The sequence below is a fragment of the Gadus morhua genome, chromosome 15, assembly GCF_902167405.1.
Source record: "Gadus morhua chromosome 15, gadMor3.0, whole genome shotgun sequence".
NCBI classification, from domain to species: domain Eukaryota; kingdom Metazoa; phylum Chordata; class Actinopteri; order Gadiformes; family Gadidae; genus Gadus; species Gadus morhua.
Window position 1 is genome coordinate 8,608,000 of NC_044062.1, and position 16,929 is coordinate 8,624,928.

A 16,929-nucleotide genomic window follows, 5' to 3' on the forward strand; every position below is an offset into this window, starting at 1 on the left:
CCCTGCTGCTGGAGAGGTTGAGTTACGTTCAAAACAACCAAATCATCGGAGCTGCTCCCACCAGGAAGGGAGATGTTGAGACATGTTTGGCAGATTCAGGTTTATTGGCTGATGCGTGTAAAACAAGTGGAGATGCCAAGCATATTACTAAATATTATTTACAAAATCTGAAATGAACTAGTGAACTTGAACAATAACGAAAACATATTAAACCAATGATATTTTTTATGATATTTTATTTAATAATCCCTTTTTACAGATTTTTAAGTATTAAGTAAATAAGAATCATTAAGTCTTTTCCATGTTATCTGCAGATGCTGATACATGACACAGAAAAACATCTATCAACAATAAAACACTTTAGTGTTCCGAACAAGTTGTTTTCCATCAACAAATGCACTCATTGAGTACAAAAACTCGAAAAAAATCTCTCTCCCTCTGAACCAGACAGGGTCATCCCTGGGTTATTTATACATGAGCAGAGTGACTAGTTCATCAGCTGGTGAACCAGCCCACCACACTGCTGATTACTGCTAGTACTACTATGTGTACAGGAGACGTATTCTCTGTACTACTCATACTCTGTGTACGGCTAGTACTACTGTATGTATGCAGGGAGAAGTATTATGTGTACTGCTGTAAGTCTGTGTACTGCTTGAACTACTGAGCGTATAAAGGGAGATGTATTCCGTGTACTGCTAGTACTATGTGTACTTCTACTACTGTATGTGTACAGGGAGAAGTATTCTGTGTACTGCTATAACTCTGTGTTAGAGCAGTAGGATTGTATGTACTGGTCGTACTGGTTTTAGTTCTGGTGGTTTGTCCTGGCCTTCTGGCTGCCCTCCGAATCGACAAAGGCTGCAAAGTATTCTGGACCTCAAGCGAAGCCGTTTCCTAGTCGGACCGACCACGTTTAGGTCACATCACATTCCCCGATCTTGGATTACTTTCTATCTAACGTTTTGGTTTGGTTGTTTCCTGACGGCTCCATGCAGCAGGGAGCTGAACACTGGAGCCCCTCAGAGCCCCACTCTACTCCTCCACCGCCGGCGGGGGGCACAGCTTCAGCTTGAAGTCCTCGCTGTGGAACACACTTCCTGTGCCCTGGGGGGCAGGATGCAGAAGCCCCGCCTTCTCGTTGCCATGGCAATGCGTGAGCTCCGAGAGGATCGCCAGCTGGTGGGGGGGGGGAAACAAGAACACTGGAGTGTTTAGAAAACCCTCAACTTCTCCTCCTCACGTCCTATTGGCTCCTGCTATTAATGAGATGCAGACTCGTTGTCATCAGAGCTCTGTGAGCGAGCATCAACTAACCCGAGGAACTGCAGTCTCCCACTGGTTACATAGCAGACCTAGCGTGTAGCTTGTAGCTAGCATGTAGCTAGAGTATAGCTAGCTTGCATATCAAACACAGCTAGAATATACATAGAGAGTGGAGAGCTTGTATCTAGCACATAGACACATAGCATTTATATATCATGTAGATAGCGTTTAGCTAGACGCTATCTACGTGCTAGCTTAACGCTATCTACATGCAAGCCTAAGGCTATTGATCTGCTAGCTAAACGCAATCTACGTGCAAGCCTAAGGCTATCAATTTGCTAGCTAAATGCAATCTACGTGCAAGCCTAACGCTATCTAGGTGCTAGCCTAAGGCTATCCAAGTGCTAGCTAAAGAATATCTACCTGCTAGCCTAACGCTATCTATGTGATAGGTAGACAGCTTTGAGCTATGGTGTAAGCGATGGGTGTTAGCGTTGGGTGTAGGCGGTGGGTGTAGGCGGTGGGTATTAGCGCGGTGGCCGTTAGCGGTGGGTGTTAGCGGTGGGGGTTAGCGGTGGGTCCTACCCGCGACGGCCCGTGGTACAAACACCGCAGGTGGTCCCAGGACTGGGCCTGCTGGGGGTCAAGGGTCGCCTCCACGAACAGCTGGAGGACACACAACACAAAATGTTGTACTGCGTGAAACACAGCATCAGGACCGGGACCAGTCCACAACCTGGGGCTCAGCCAGGCACCGTCCCCTCGGCCCGGTCCAAAGAGTGGGTTAAGGCTAACAGAGCTAACGGTTAGTAAATGAGAGCGTTACCTTTTTCCCATGAGCCTCCAGGCCGGGCTCTCGGAGCGATGAGGTCACGTTCGTCTGGAGAGGGGGGATGAGTGTGGGGGGGGGATACAGAGGAGGCAATGTCAGGACCGATCCATGCCCTCTGAATAAACAGTGTGGTCGGGGACTCTGGTCCCTCCTGTCCCTGCCTTACTCAGCGCCCAATCAGCAGCTGACGTGTGACCCTATCAGCCAATCAGAGGCTATGCCTGCGTTATTAGATGTGTTTAATGCCTAGTGTTTGATGTTCTCTGTGTAGGAAATGAGTCAAGTGAAGGTATCGGATCGGCCGTTAACATTTTAGGCAGAATCGGTGGAATGTCCAATCCTGGTACCGGTATCGGACCGACCCTAATCAGGACAATGACATCGTCTGGTAGCGCTCACAGGAAGGCGCTCAAACACGAGGGGGTCTCCACCGACCTGGGCTAGAGAGGTGCTCCGGGCCCGCCTCTGGTCTGCCATGGCTCCGCCCCTTCCTCCCTGATTGGACGAGCACTTGAAGCAGCTCCACTGCTGCGGTCGCTCCGAGCCGGAGCCACTCCCACAGTCTTTGGCCTGCAGGCACTGGCAGTGGTACAGGTGGCCACAGCTGGAGGCAGAAACACGCAAACACACACAAACACACAAGGCCACCAACAATTCATTGAATCGGAATACACAATGTATCAGGATTTACAAATGTTCAGCACGGTTTCTGTCGCCATCGCAGAAACTATTTCACAGAAAACGGTTTCCATGCGACTTCAGGTAACTCCATTTATTTGAGCAATACCTAGCTCTGTAAGCAGCTAGGCAGCTCTATGTGTGTGTGTGTGTGTGTGTGTGTGTGTGTGTGTGTGTGTGTGTGTGTGTGTGTGTGTGTGTGTGTGTGTGTGTGTGTGTGTGTGTGTGTGTGTGTGCTGAGCCCTCGGGTTGACCCCTGACCTGAAGATGACGATCTCCTCGGGGGGGTCGTGGCGCCTCCTGTACTGCAGCAGGCAGATGTTGCAGGTGTCCTGCCGCGGCACCAGCCCCCGCGTCACGCTGGCCCGCAGGTGGGCCAGGGACCAGTGGAGGTCGTGGTTCAGCAGGCTGGTGGTGGTCTCAAGGAGGGTCTGGGGGGGGGGGGGGGGGGGAGTCGGGTGACAGAGAGGAGAGAAGAGAGGAGAGAAAGAAACACATACGTAAACAGAATGATTTGAATTCATGTACAGTGACAATAATTAATCATGTAAGGTGAATGTTAATCAATGTTTAAACTCAACTCTACTTATTATATTTTTTGCATATTCATATATTTGAAATTGTGATCTCTGTTTAGCACTGATCCCTGTCCTGTCCTGGTGCGTTGACCTTGTGATTGGCTGCCCTACCTAAGGCCTCAGACTCTCAAGGCTTGTGATTGGCTGCCCTACCTAAGGCCTCAGACTCTCAAGGCTTGTGATTGGCTGCCCTACCTGAGGCCTCAGACTCTCAAGGCGTGCGAGTGTGTGTGTGGTACCTGCTCATAGTTGAAGGTGTGTGTGTGTGTGGTGGTACCTGCTCATAGTTGAAGGTGTGAGTGTGTGTGTGTACCTGCTCATAGTTGAAGGTGTCCAGCATCCCCAGGATCAGACCCTGGATCTCTGACAGCTTCCCTTTACCGTACACTGGGTCCTGAGACACACACACACACACACAAATACGTACACACACAACCGTACATACATCCACAAATAAAATGAATAAGCATCCTGCCCATCCACTATAGAGGATAAAAAAGCTCCAGTATTAAGGACAAAAAATCCCCAAATCCACCCTGCCGCAGATGTTATTGTTATTCTTTTTTAATTTCCTGTTTATTAAATCTTGTTATTCTCCTCCCCTATCACCGGCAGAATGCAGATGGGACTTGAATGTTCACCCAAAAATAGGACTTTTAGGAAAGGGGAGCTTTCTGTAGACGACGGTTTTATTTCAGATAAACGGGCCTATCGGAGCATGTTGAAGACCTCCCGCCAGGCGGACGCAGGTGAGGGGGGAGTGGCCTAACGTACACACCTGCAGGATCCTTTGGATGATGTCGGGCAGCGGGATGAAGCTGCTCATGGCGTTCAGGACCTTCATGGTCAGCTCCTTCAGCGCTGAGCCACACACAACACAACACAGAGGTCAATACACACTGTGTGTGTGTGTGTGTGTGTGTGTGTGTGTGTGTGTGTGTGTGTGTGTGTGTGTGTGTGTGTGTGTGTGTGTGTGTGTGTGTGTGTGTGTGTGTACCTTCAGAAGTATGGTTAGTGTTGGGTCCTCTCAGGAGCTTCTGAGGAGCCATCATGGCCTCCAGCAGAGGAAACCACAACACCTGGAGGAGAGACGGTTACCATGGTTACTACAACAACCAGCACAACACCTGCAGGAGCGAGGATAAACATGGTTACTACAAAAATCTCCAATACAATTGTAGAAGAGATAGTTACCACGGTTACTACAACAACCTCCACAACATCTTTGGAGAGACTGTTGCCATGGTTACCACAAGAACCACACCACAGACAGTGACCATGGCTAATACTACAACAAGATAATTACCAGAGACACCAACACCTTGAGTAAGACATTTCCATGGATACAACAACCCCATCCCCTTGGGGAGAGGCGGTTCCCACTGCAGGCACCAGGTGTGTGGACCCTGACCTCTGACCTCTCTCCTCCAGGCACCAGGTGTGTGGACCCTGACCTCTGACCTCTCTCCTACAGGCACCAGGTGAGTGGACCCTGACCTCTGACCTCTCTCCTACAGGCACCAGGTGTGTGGTCCCTGGGCTGACCTATGACCTCTGACCTCACACCTCTCTCTGCTGCTGGTTCAGGTTCTGGGAGTTCCGTTGGCACAGGGCGATGATGTCATCCAGAGAGCTCTCCAGGCCCTCCAATGGCACGCTGCCGTCCTTGGCCCCGCCTCCGTCTCCCTCGGCCACGCCCCCATCCCTGGTGATGGACTCCAGGATTCTCTTCAACTTCTGTTCGGACGGAAGGGACGAGATGATGTGTGATTTAATTCATTTATATGATATAAACTATATACTATAGACCGTATAATCTATACTATATCGCTACAGTGATGAGGATGAGGACGTACGGTGAGCAGCACGGTGAAGGCCCCGTGGGCGTCGCCCTTCTTCTCCAGCAGGTAGGAGGTGGCCTCACTGTGACCGTACTGCTCTGTCATCTGGAGACACACACACACACACAGGGGAGAGAGAGACAGGCAGGAGGGAGAGACACACACACAGGGGAGAGAGACAGGCAGGAGAGAGAGAGACACACACAGGGGAGAGAGAGACAGGCAGGAGGGAGAGACAGACACACAGGGGAGAGAGACAGGCAGGAGGGAGAGACACACACAGGGGAGAGAGAGACAGGCAGGAGAGAGACACACACACAGGGGAGAGAGAGACAGGCAAGAGAGAGAGAAACACACACAGGGGAGAGAGAGACAGCCAGGAGAGAGAGACAGACACACAGGAGAGAGACACACACACAGGGGAGAGAGAGACAGGCAGGAGAGAGAGACACACACAGGGGAGAGAGAGACAGCCAGGAGAGAGAGAGACACACACAGGAGAGAGAGACAGGCAGGAGAGAGAGACACACACACACAGGGGAGAGAGAGACAGGCAGGAGGGAGAGACACACACACAGGGGAGAGAGAGACAGGCAGGAGGGAGAGACACACACACAGGGGAGAGAGAGACTGGCAGGAGGGAGAGACACACACACACAGGGGAGAGAGAGACAGGCAGGAGGGAGAGAGACACACACAGGGGAGAGAGAGACAGGCAGGAGAGAGACACACACACAGGGGAGAGAGAGACAGGCAGGAGAGAGAGACACACACAGGGGAGAGAGAGACACACACACACAGGGGAGAGAGAGACAGGCAGGAGAGAGAGACAGACACACAGGGAAGAGAGACACACACACAAGGGAGAGAGACAGGCAGGAGAGAGAGACAGACACACAGGGGAGAGAGACACACACACACCGGGGAGAGAGAGACAGGCAGGAGAGAGAGACACACACACAGGGGAGAGAGAGACAGGCAGGAGGGAGAGACACACACACAGGGGAGAGAGAGACACACACAGGGGAGAGAGAGACAGGCAGCAGAGAGAGACAGACACACAGGAGAGAGACACACACAAACACAGACAGGGGAGAGAGAGACAGGCAGGAGAGAGAGACACACACATAGGGGAGAGAGAGACAGGCAGGAGAGAGAGACACACACACACAGGGGAGAGAGACAGGCAGGAGAGAGAGACATACACACAGGAGAGAGAGAGAGACACAAACACAGGAGGGGATAGAGAGACAGACAGAATAGAAAGAGAGACACACAGGAGAGAGAGACAGACAGGATAGAGAGAAAGAAAAACTGACAGGATATACAGACACACGTGCGTCCACAGGGAAGGAGACAGATGATGAGAACGTTAACAAAAAGCTCCAATAAAACACCATCACTTTAAACTTAGTTATAGTAGTTATTCAGTCACAAAATATGTTAATCTTTCAAGGTTCATGGGTGACCACACCCCCCCGGCCCCCTGACCACACCCCTCTGGTCCCCTGACCACACCCCCCCAGCCCCCTGACCACACCCCCCTGGTCCCCAGACCACACCCCCCCCAGCACCCTGACCACACTCCCCCGGCCCCCAGACCACACCCCCCCGGCCCCCTGACCACACCCCCCTGGTCCCCAGACCACACCCCCCAGCCCCCTGACCACACCCCCCCCCGGCCCCCTGACCACAAACCCCCGGCCCCCTGACCACACCCCCCTGGTCCCCAGACCACGCCCCTCTGGTCCCTTGACCACAGCCCCCTGACCACACCCCTCTGGTCCCCCGACCACACACCCCTGGCCCCCTAACCACACGCCTCTGGTCCTCTGACCACACCCCTCTGGTCCCCTGACCACACCCCTCTGGTCCTCTGACCACACCCCTCTGGTCCCCTGACCACACCCCCCTGGCCCCCTGACCACACCCCTCTGGTCCCCAGACCACGCCCACCTGGCCCCCTGACCACACCCCCCTGGCCCCCAGACCACACCCACCTTGATGGCTGCCTCCAGGGGGTAGAGCTGGGAGGTCTCCAGGAAGGCCTGGAGCCCGGGGGGGTCGAAGCGACACAACAAGCCCACCTGCTGCTCATGGAGGTCGGGGTCAAGGGTCACCGTGCTGTCGGCAGGCCGGCCCTCTCTGGAGGGTCAGACAGACAGGAGCAGGGACAGGAGGGTCGACAGATGAACAGACAGACAGGAGAGACAGACAGACAGGAGGAGAAGAGAGGGGAGGATAAGAGAGACACAGACAGACAGGAGAAGAGACAAACAGAGAGAAAGACATTCAGGAGGAGAGGAGAGATGGAAACACAGACAGACAGACAAGAGAGTTACAGACAGAGAGACAGACAGACAGGAGGTGAGAGAGACAGGGAGACGATAGGTCAACGGCCGTCGTAGAAGCAACCCACTCAGTGTTAGTACTCAGTACACACCCACATCAATGCAAATACACACACACACACACACACACACACACACACACACACACACACACACACACACACACACACACACACAGTACCTGGGCTCCAGCAGGCTCGTGAGGAACTGAAAACGTAACTTATCATCCTGGAGCGAGAGAGAGATGAAAAGTATTACATTTTGACAATGCCAAACATAAGTGTGAGACTCTTCCCGTCCACTAAGGGGCGAGAGAGAGCGAACCATCTGGAGCCCTCACCTCCAGCTGAGAGAGGATTGGTTGCACGTGTTCCGAGAAGTGACACGTGACCAGGTCAGCTGACCTGCTGGGGTCAAGGGCCACCAGTTCCTGAAAAATTCAAAAACATAACGTGTGTGTGTGTGTGTGTGTGTGTGTGTGTGTGTGTGTGTGTGTGTGTGTGTGTGTGTGTGTGTGTGTGTGTATGTGAATGTGTTTGTGCTTGCGTGCTGTAATGTGTGTGCGCGCGTGTGTGTGTGTGTGTGTGTCTATGGTGTGTCTGTGAATGTGTTTGTGCTTGCGTGCTGTAATGTGTATGCGTGTGTGTGTGTGTGTTTGTGCTTGCGTGCGTGCTGTAATGTGTGTGCGTGTGCGTGTGCGTGTGTGTACCTGTATGTGCTGTAGTGATTTGTCCCAGACGTTCTGTTTCTCTGCAGGGCTGTAACCCGGCATCGAGAGCAGGTTGTGGATGTAGCTGAACACCTCCACCTGTCACACACATACACAGGACCACACATACACAAACACACACAGGACCACACACACACAAACACAAAAGTGCACAATTAAGTAACCGCCCGATGCAACAGAGCAGGAATCAATCACTGTCTATCTATCCATGTATATTACACTACATATTAGTGTTGACATTTTGATTTGTGTGTGTGTGTTACCTTTCTAAGGTTGTCCCTCAGGTAACAGTCGATGATTTTCTCGTACAGATGTTGCTTCTCATACAGGAACTCACAGATCTGGTAGCTGGGGAGGGGAGGGGGGAGGGGGAGGGAGAGAGGGAGAGGGAGAGAGAGAAAGTGAGACAGAGAGACAGAGAGACAGAGACAGAGAGAAGAGAGAGAGAGAGAGAGAGAGAGAGAGGAAGCGAGACAGAGGGGAGAAGGGGAGAGAGAGACAGAGAATGGGAGAGCGAGAGAGAGAGGGAGGGGGGGTGGTGGAGGAGGAGAGAAATTTAGGGGAAAGAGAGGGAGACAGAAAATGGGAGAGAGAGGCAGGTATGAAGATGCATTATGGGGTTAATTCAATCTGTTCACTTGTATGTAGATATGCTTAGATCATGTCCTAGCTGATTAAAAGAGTTTATGAGGAACAGATTGATATCTCTCAGGATCAGATCAGCAGGCCTCATTATCGTTCATTACCATGTGACCAGGAGTCACAGTGAAATGTGTTAATTAAAGATGTTTCGATTCATCCCTATTACCGTAGATATGCTCATTAACTACATTGGGATTACTAATTAAGGATAAGGATTTAATTTAGCGCTTTTCTTCCTCGTATTTTCTGATTGGCTGAATCCCATCCAGGCCCCGGTCACAACAAGCACAACATTCTCCTGATTGGTTTGACCACTCACAACTCTGCCTTCTCCGCCAGGGCCAATAGGCTCCCTTCGTCAAACTGGACCACACCCCCAACGTGCAGAAGCTCCAACAAGACCTAGAAAACAAAAATCCCCAATTCATCAATAATCCATTCAATCTAAATCCATCAGTATCCGTCTGCTACACCTCCCGGTCTGGCGTGTGCGTGAACCCACCTGCTGCCGCTCGGTGTGTCGCGAGTCATCGTCCGGGCAACACAGGAACTCCAGGACCTGGGGAGCCAATCACACAACAGGATGAGCAGCAGTGGGTGGGCTTCTAGACAGGAAGTGAGCTGACCAGCTGAAGAGGAGGCGGGGTTACCTGGTCAAACAGCTTCCTGTTGACAAACAGCGTGTTGTCGGGCTTGGCCATCTGGCGGGCCAGGAAGGTGAAGAGCCCGCCCACCTGGGAGGGTGTGAAGTCAGGGTTGTCCACCATCACCTGGGAGACGGGGGACACACCTGGTCACACCTGGCCGGCCAATGAGGGAGCCAGCCAATCAGAGAGTGAGACCGTCACACAGTTAGCCAATGAGAGAGCTGACCAGTCACACAGTTAGCCAATGAGAGAGCTGAGCAGTCACACAGCTAGCCAATCAGAGAGCAGAAGAGTCACACAGCTAGCAAATCAGAGAGCTAGACAGTCACACAGTTAGCCAATGAGGGAGCTGAGACAGTCACAGCCAATCAGAGAGCTGATCAGTCACACAGCTAGTCATTCAGAGAGTTTGGCGATCAAACCGCTAGCCAATAAGAGTTGGACAGTTTGAGAGCCAACCAATCAGAGAACGCCAATTACAGAAACAGAGGAATAATAGGAAAGGGATCAGTCAGAGAGGATTACACGGTTGGACCAGTGACCCTACCAGGGGAGGGGAGCATGATATAACAACAGTATGTGAACCATTAGGGTAGACATCGGTGGTGAGAAGGTTTCTCCATAGAGAACGCCTGGAGATTGTCTCACAAATCGCAACGTTGACCTCAACACATCGGGCAGACGGGAGCCCTGGATAATGTCAGATGTCAGATCCTACAGCCCTAGATGGTTCTAAACACTCAGCCTCTGAAGGGTACCTTCAGCAAGATGTCCACTATCCTCTGCTGGTACTCCAAGGCCTGCTTGTCATTCCTGAAGTCCTCAAAGGTCTGTCCGGCGAAAGGAAAGAGAGACGCACGTTACACAAGAAGATGATCACACCTCTGGATCACAGGATTCTTCTTTATCATGTGTTTGTTTTTGAAGATCACTTGAATTGATCAGAGATCAAAATAATGATTTGAGGTGATCTAATCAGACTGTAATCAAGAGGTTTTTTTCGGTTTATATTGTAAAAAACTATTTTCTGTTCTGCTTATACAAGGCTCCTATTCTTTATATCGTGGACTTGGAATAATTTTTTTTTGTGAAATTACACAGTGAAAGATATTAATTTGGTTTCGCTTTTCATTATTCATATAATATATTAATAGGTTTAACGATTTTACGATTGAAATTGTGCTGAAACTATCCATTCTATATTCTGAGCAATGAATGTCAACATAACGTTTAAAATCATTTTTGGAATATAATTTAGGGAAGAAAGGAGGAAAAAGAATGTATGGGCCCCCCTGCCCAGAATTTGGTGGGCGATCGGCCTCGAGTGTTTTGATTGGTTGTCGTTGATCCGTTGGGCAGTTTGGGGACGGCCAATGGGAGGAGAGTCCGTACCTGGGGGGCGGGTGGTATAGTTTGGCTGAAGCTCACCAGCGCCAGAACATTGAGGAACTCTCTGGTGTCAAAGTGGAGCAGAGTCCTGATGAAGGGGAACACCTCCTCTTCCTCAGAGGTCTCCGAGTGCAGACGGATCAGGAAGTCAAACACCTGGAGGGGAACAAATGAACACAGCCGCTTCATATGAACACATGAACACAGTCACTACATATTAACACATGAACACATGAACAGTCACTTCACATGAACACAGTAACTACATATTAACACATGAACAGCCACTTCATATGAACACATGAACACAGTAACTACACGTTAACACATGAAAACATGAACAGTCACTTCATATGAACACATGAACAGTCACTTTAACACATGACCACATGAACAGTCACTTCATATGAACAAAGTCACTTAATATGAACACAGTCACTTCATATTAACACATGAACACAGCTGCTTCACATCAACACACAAACACAGCTGATTCGTATGAAACCATGAACACAGTCACTTCATATGAACACATGAACACAGCTGAATCGTAAAAAAACACATGAACACAGTCACTTCATATGAACACATGAACACAGCTGATTCGTACGAACACATGAACACAGTCACTTCATATGCACACATGAACACAATCACTTCATATGAACACATGAACATGATAATAGGATCACACAGAACATTGAGGAATACTGAAAAAATAATGCAGGGTTAAGGGGTTTGATTCCTCGTCTGGCTCTCAGGATAGAGCAAGGCAGTAACTCTGCCAGGGCCGGGGGTTCGAGTCCCCCCGGGTCCGGCCGTGCTGGGCGTGTCTGCCCTAGTGTGGTGTGCTGTGGACCCCCACCTTGTTCTTGACCTGGGGCACCAGGTCTTCAGGGATGTCCCCCAGGGGGTAGGCCCGGCCCGCCAGGCTGCAGCTGGGGGGGGGACACAGGGAGTTACACACAGACCCCCACAGAAGTACACAGCTACACACACAAACAAATGAATGCTTAGTAGATTTAACAGTTTAAATCTAGCTAGTTGTACCTTATATAAACCAGCAGCTTGTTCCCGATCACCACCTGTTCATCTGTAGAGGAAACACATTTGGGTTTATCTGCTAATACGTAATAAATTAAATAATGATGATGGTATTGATATAATAATTGCTGTGAAGCAAGACCTACTAGTCAGCTGTCTCCCCTCTCGGAGATGGGGTCCAATTTCAGCAAAAAGTTTCTGAAATATACATTAGAACCAAACATAGAGAGTTTAGGGTTCTCACATAACATAGAACCACAGAGACCTTAGGGTTTCACATAACATAGAACCACAAATAGAGACTTTATGGTTCTCACGCAACATAGAACCACACATACAGACCTTTGGGTTCTCACATAACATAGAACCACACAGAGACTTTAGGGTCCTCACGCAAAATAGAAAAACACATACAGACTTTAGGGTTCTCAGGTAACATAGAACACATATAGAGAATTTAGGGTTCGAACATAAAATAGAACTCTAAGATTTCAGTAGTAAACTGCATCCTCGTAAGCATCTATATCTCGTTAAGTCTTCGCTTGTAATTATCCTCGTTAATATCTATATCTCGTTGTCTTCAGTAGTAATCTGTATCCTCGTTAGTACCGGCAACTCGCTATGTGGTCAGTAGTAACCTGTATCCTTGTTAGCATGTTTATCTCGTTATACTTCAGTTGTAATTATCCTTGTTAGTATCTATATCTCGTTAAGTCTTCAGTATTAATCTGTATCCTCGTTAGTACGTGTAACTCATTAAGTCTTCAGTAGTAACCTGTATCCTTGTTAGTACTTGTATCTCTTTAAGACTTCAGTAGTAATCTGTATCCTCGTTAGTACGTGTATCTCGTTAGGTCTCAGTGATTCCTCGTACCTCCAGAGGAGTGATGTAGTCGTTCATCCCGCGGTTGAACACGTAGATCATCGCATCGTACAGATGATTCTCCCAGCACATCTGGACCACCTAGCTCACACACACACGCACAAACACCCACACCCACACAGCATTAACACTATTCAAAGCGTAAAGCGTAAACAAGTCCAGATATCCGATAAACCTTTCTCAGAAAGGTGTTCTAATAGGACGTTATTAATCTCGGAAGGGATTTCCCAACGACAGTTTGACATAACAGAACAAACAACCCCCCCCCCCCCCCCCCCCCCCACACACACACACACACACACCCAACCGGACCTACAAACCGAACTCGCACAACCCGATCCTATACACAAACCCCAAGAAACGCACGCACACACACACACTCGCACACACACCTGCTGCATGTCGAGGCTGGTGACGTCCAGGTGTACGATGAGCCGCTCCAGCCTGTCCATCAGGCCGTTGCCGTGGTAATGGGCCAGCAGGTCCTTCATGATGGGCGTGGTCAGGTGGGCCAGGCGCTGGCTGATGATGTAGCTCTCCAGCGCCTCCAGGAACATCCCGCGGGAAACCACGTTCTCCACCAGCCGCGAGTACAGCTGCTCGAACAGCAGGTCGCTGCACGCACACACACACGCACGCACGCACGCACGCACACACACACACACACACACGTACACGCACACACACACACACAAAATAATTGTTATACCTGTTCTTTTTCAAAACAGTCTTTAAAATGATACATTATTAAACACTCAAAATCCATTCAACTAAATCCGTCCTGCATGTATATGTAGATGTAGTGAATAGAGCTGGTCAAACACAGGGCACTGGACCAACACAAACACACATATGCAATACAAACAAGCACACACAGAAATACATCATTCATACATAACCATAATGTGAGTGTCTGTGTGTTTATTTTACCTTCTCTGAAGCAACAGACAGTAATCCACCACTACAGGAACCACCTCCTGGATATATGAGAGAGACAGAGACAGAGAGAGGGATTTTTGTAGTTAATTTATTTAGATGTACCGGTATGTATTTTATGTACTGCAATATAATAGTATATTTTTCTTACTAATAAAGCTTCATTAAATGTAATTTAAATTCAATGCATTGAGAGAGAGTGCGAGAGAGAGAGAGAGTGCGAGAGAGAGAGAGAGTGCGAGAGAGAGAGAGAGTGCGAGAGAGTGCGAGAGAGAGCGAAAGAGCGAGAGAGCGAGAGTGCGAGAGTGCGAGAGAGAGAGAGAGAGAGACATCTTTCACTGCATATGAATCCTACAGGTAGTTTTAAAGACATAACCCCTGAACTAAATGGAAACATTAAAGCTTGAACCCAGAACGCAGACTAAAGCTGGGTCCTAGTTTCTGTGGGCAGGTGGTCTGTGGTCTGGGGGTCACCTGGAAGTGCTGCTCTAGGACCTGGATCTTCCCCTGGTCCGGACACCGCTTCAGAGACCGCTCCACGAACAGGATGAGGATCTCCACCATCTGGACAGCACGCGCACAAACACACACACAAACATGATGACACAGACGCACAAACACACACACAAACATGATGACACACACGCACAAACACACACACAAACATGATGACACAGACGCACAGACACACACACACACACACACACACACACACACACATGCATGCACACTCACAATCACGCACTCACAGACGCAAATACACACACAGACACACACACACACATACGCACACACACACACACACACACACATGGAAATGCAACAATGTCTGACTAAAATCCACATCCACTGGAGGGAAGGAGGGAATGTTAGAAGAGTGAGAGAGCAGCTGGAGCTCATACCTTGTCTGCTACCACTCCCCTCCTCTTCCCTGGATCTCCGTACAGACCTGCACACATACAAAGCTTGGTTGGTGAAGAGCGTTTATACCCAGTGGCTTTCACAGACAGAGGGTTAACAACACAATGCGGAACCAACATGGTGCTACAATAACCTGTCTAGAAGAAATGTGTGTTTGTGTTCCTGTATGTGTCAGTTAGTGTGTGTGTGTGTTTACCCACCGACCACGGCCTTAGCGGTGCCCTCATGGAAGGACCAGGCCAGAGCTAGTGCCTCTCCAAACCGCTCCTGCCTCAACAGGAAGTCCACACGCTGGGGGGGGGGGTGGGAGAGAGAGAGCGAGAGCGAGAGAGAGAGAGAGAGAGAGAGAGAGAGAGAGAGAGAGAGAGAGAGAGAGAGAGAGAGAGAGAGAGAGAGAGAGAGAGAGAGCGAGAGCGAGTTATTCGAAGCACTTGGAATGCCTTAAAAAATAAAAAAATAAAAAAATATTGCAAAGTATTCTTCTTCTCTGATGTATTGTTGTTGTTGTTGTGTGTTCCTACCTCCCTCCAGTTCCTCAGAGTCATGATGTGAGCCGACTGCAGATAAACAATACAACACCGTTGTTAGATAACACAACGTATAATATGTAAAACAATATATTATACAACATACAGTATAAAAATTCCAGATTCAATACATATCATACAATTTTAATTGTAGGTAACAATTAAAAATAATAGCACAAACATGATGTCTTCCATGTTGTATATGCTATAATTCTTTTCATTTAAATAAAAAATAAAAAAATAAAAATCCTGAAGCCGGTGGATACCTTGGTGCCCAGATACAGGATCTGCCCGGCGTAGCTGCAGACAGACTCATAGCAGGCCTTCTCTCCTACCAACGCCTGCACACACACACAATTTTCACAACTCCTCATATCCTCTCTCCACCATTCTCCTGTAACATCAGAACATTCTCACTCTCTCTCCTTCTCCCTCTCTCCCTCTCTCCCTCCTTCTCTCCCTCCCTCCCTCCCTCCCTCCCTCCCTCCCTCCCTCCTCACCAGGGCCTCTGAGACGTTGCCCCCGGTGGCCAGAGACTTGAAGTGCCGGCTGTTGTAGACCAGCTGCACCTGCTCCAGGTCCAGCTGGTCCAGGACCTCCTGGCTTGGCCGGTCCACCACCTGCAGCTGCTCCTGGCTGTTCACCAAGACCAGGGTCCGGCTGCTGATCCACTGGGGAGGGGTTAAGACAAGGTTCAACATCCTACACAACCGATTAAGTCCACAGAAAAACAGTCAATGGTAGACTGCATTTATAAAGCGTTGTTCTAACCAGTGGCCGCTCAAAGGAATTTACAACACTGCCTCACATTCACACATTCATACACACATTCACACAACGACAGCGGAGTCAACCACGCAGGCCGACAGCCAGCGCGTCGGGAGCAGTCAGGGTGAGGCGTCTTGCTAACCAGCTAACTTTCAGTTACCAGCCCACCCTCGCCTCGAGTCCGATGATGTCATCACCCTCGCCTCGAGTCCGATGATGTCATCCCCCTCGCCTTGAGGCCGATGATGTCATCACCCTCGCCTTGAGGCCGATGATGTTATCGGCCTGCTGGTACTCACGCTCAGGCTGATGAGGTCACAGTTGAGGTGCAGCTGCCTCTGCTTGACCACGTGGATGGAGCCCGCCTCCTCCTTCTTCACCTGGGCACACGCGTGACGGAGGGAGGGCGGGGTCAGCACGCGCACACGCCTCAACATGTCTAACTCAGCACTCTAAAAATGTATCAATTAAAATTGTATTTCTTAATTGTGTCTTATAATGTAGCATTTAATGCAAATATACTCGTTGAATTGTTGTTAGTTTCACTGCTATTTGTATCTATGTAATCTGAGTAAGGGGAAAGTGAGTCGTCTTGATGAGAGGGGAAAGGGGCGTGTCTGCAGGAAGTGGTCAGAGGGTTCCGGGGTACCAGCAGGAAGTGGACGGTGTCCCCCCTGCAGAAGGCCAGGACGGGGTTGTAGGTCTTCTGGGCGGGAACAAACTGCCAGGCCAGCTGGGGGACACTGGAGGGGTCAGACTGGAGGGGGAGGGGGGGGGGGGGGGGGGGGGGACGCATAGGAGCACGGGTCACAAATCATCATCATGATCATCATATTTTCCCGCTAGGTGCAGTAGTGGCTTTCGGGGCGCTCCCGCTTTAACCTTTCGTCCAGCAA

General features: G+C 49.8%; 1 protein-coding gene across 1 annotated transcript in view; it reads right to left on the reverse strand.

Annotated features, from left to right (window-relative positions):
• Positions 1–218: 218 nt before the first annotated feature.
• The window catches only part of vps8 (VPS8 subunit of CORVET complex), a 44,898-nt gene continuing 28,187 nt past the window's right edge, over positions 219–16,929 (reverse strand). Inside the window, 34 exon segments of the mRNA XM_030379877.1 lie at positions 219–1,179; positions 1,852–1,932; positions 2,093–2,146; positions 2,534–2,702; positions 3,038–3,207; positions 3,668–3,748; positions 4,133–4,215; positions 4,352–4,433; positions 4,921–5,091; positions 5,211–5,300; positions 7,196–7,340; positions 7,728–7,774; positions 7,887–7,976; positions 8,256–8,354; positions 8,540–8,624; positions 9,238–9,320; positions 9,421–9,477; positions 9,569–9,688; positions 10,324–10,395; positions 10,994–11,110; positions 11,820–11,892; positions 12,005–12,047; positions 12,145–12,196; positions 12,873–12,962; positions 13,274–13,496; positions 13,812–13,858; positions 14,292–14,381; positions 14,720–14,766; positions 14,939–15,029; positions 15,260–15,295; positions 15,532–15,606; positions 15,766–15,936; positions 16,333–16,413; positions 16,683–16,790. Of these exon segments, the coding sequence (XP_030235737.1) occupies positions 1,036–1,179; positions 1,852–1,932; positions 2,093–2,146; positions 2,534–2,702; positions 3,038–3,207; positions 3,668–3,748; positions 4,133–4,215; positions 4,352–4,433; positions 4,921–5,091; positions 5,211–5,300; positions 7,196–7,340; positions 7,728–7,774; positions 7,887–7,976; positions 8,256–8,354; positions 8,540–8,624; positions 9,238–9,320; positions 9,421–9,477; positions 9,569–9,688; positions 10,324–10,395; positions 10,994–11,110; positions 11,820–11,892; positions 12,005–12,047; positions 12,145–12,196; positions 12,873–12,962; positions 13,274–13,496; positions 13,812–13,858; positions 14,292–14,381; positions 14,720–14,766; positions 14,939–15,029; positions 15,260–15,295; positions 15,532–15,606; positions 15,766–15,936; positions 16,333–16,413; positions 16,683–16,790 (3,267 nt within the window). The 3' untranslated portion in view covers positions 219–1,035.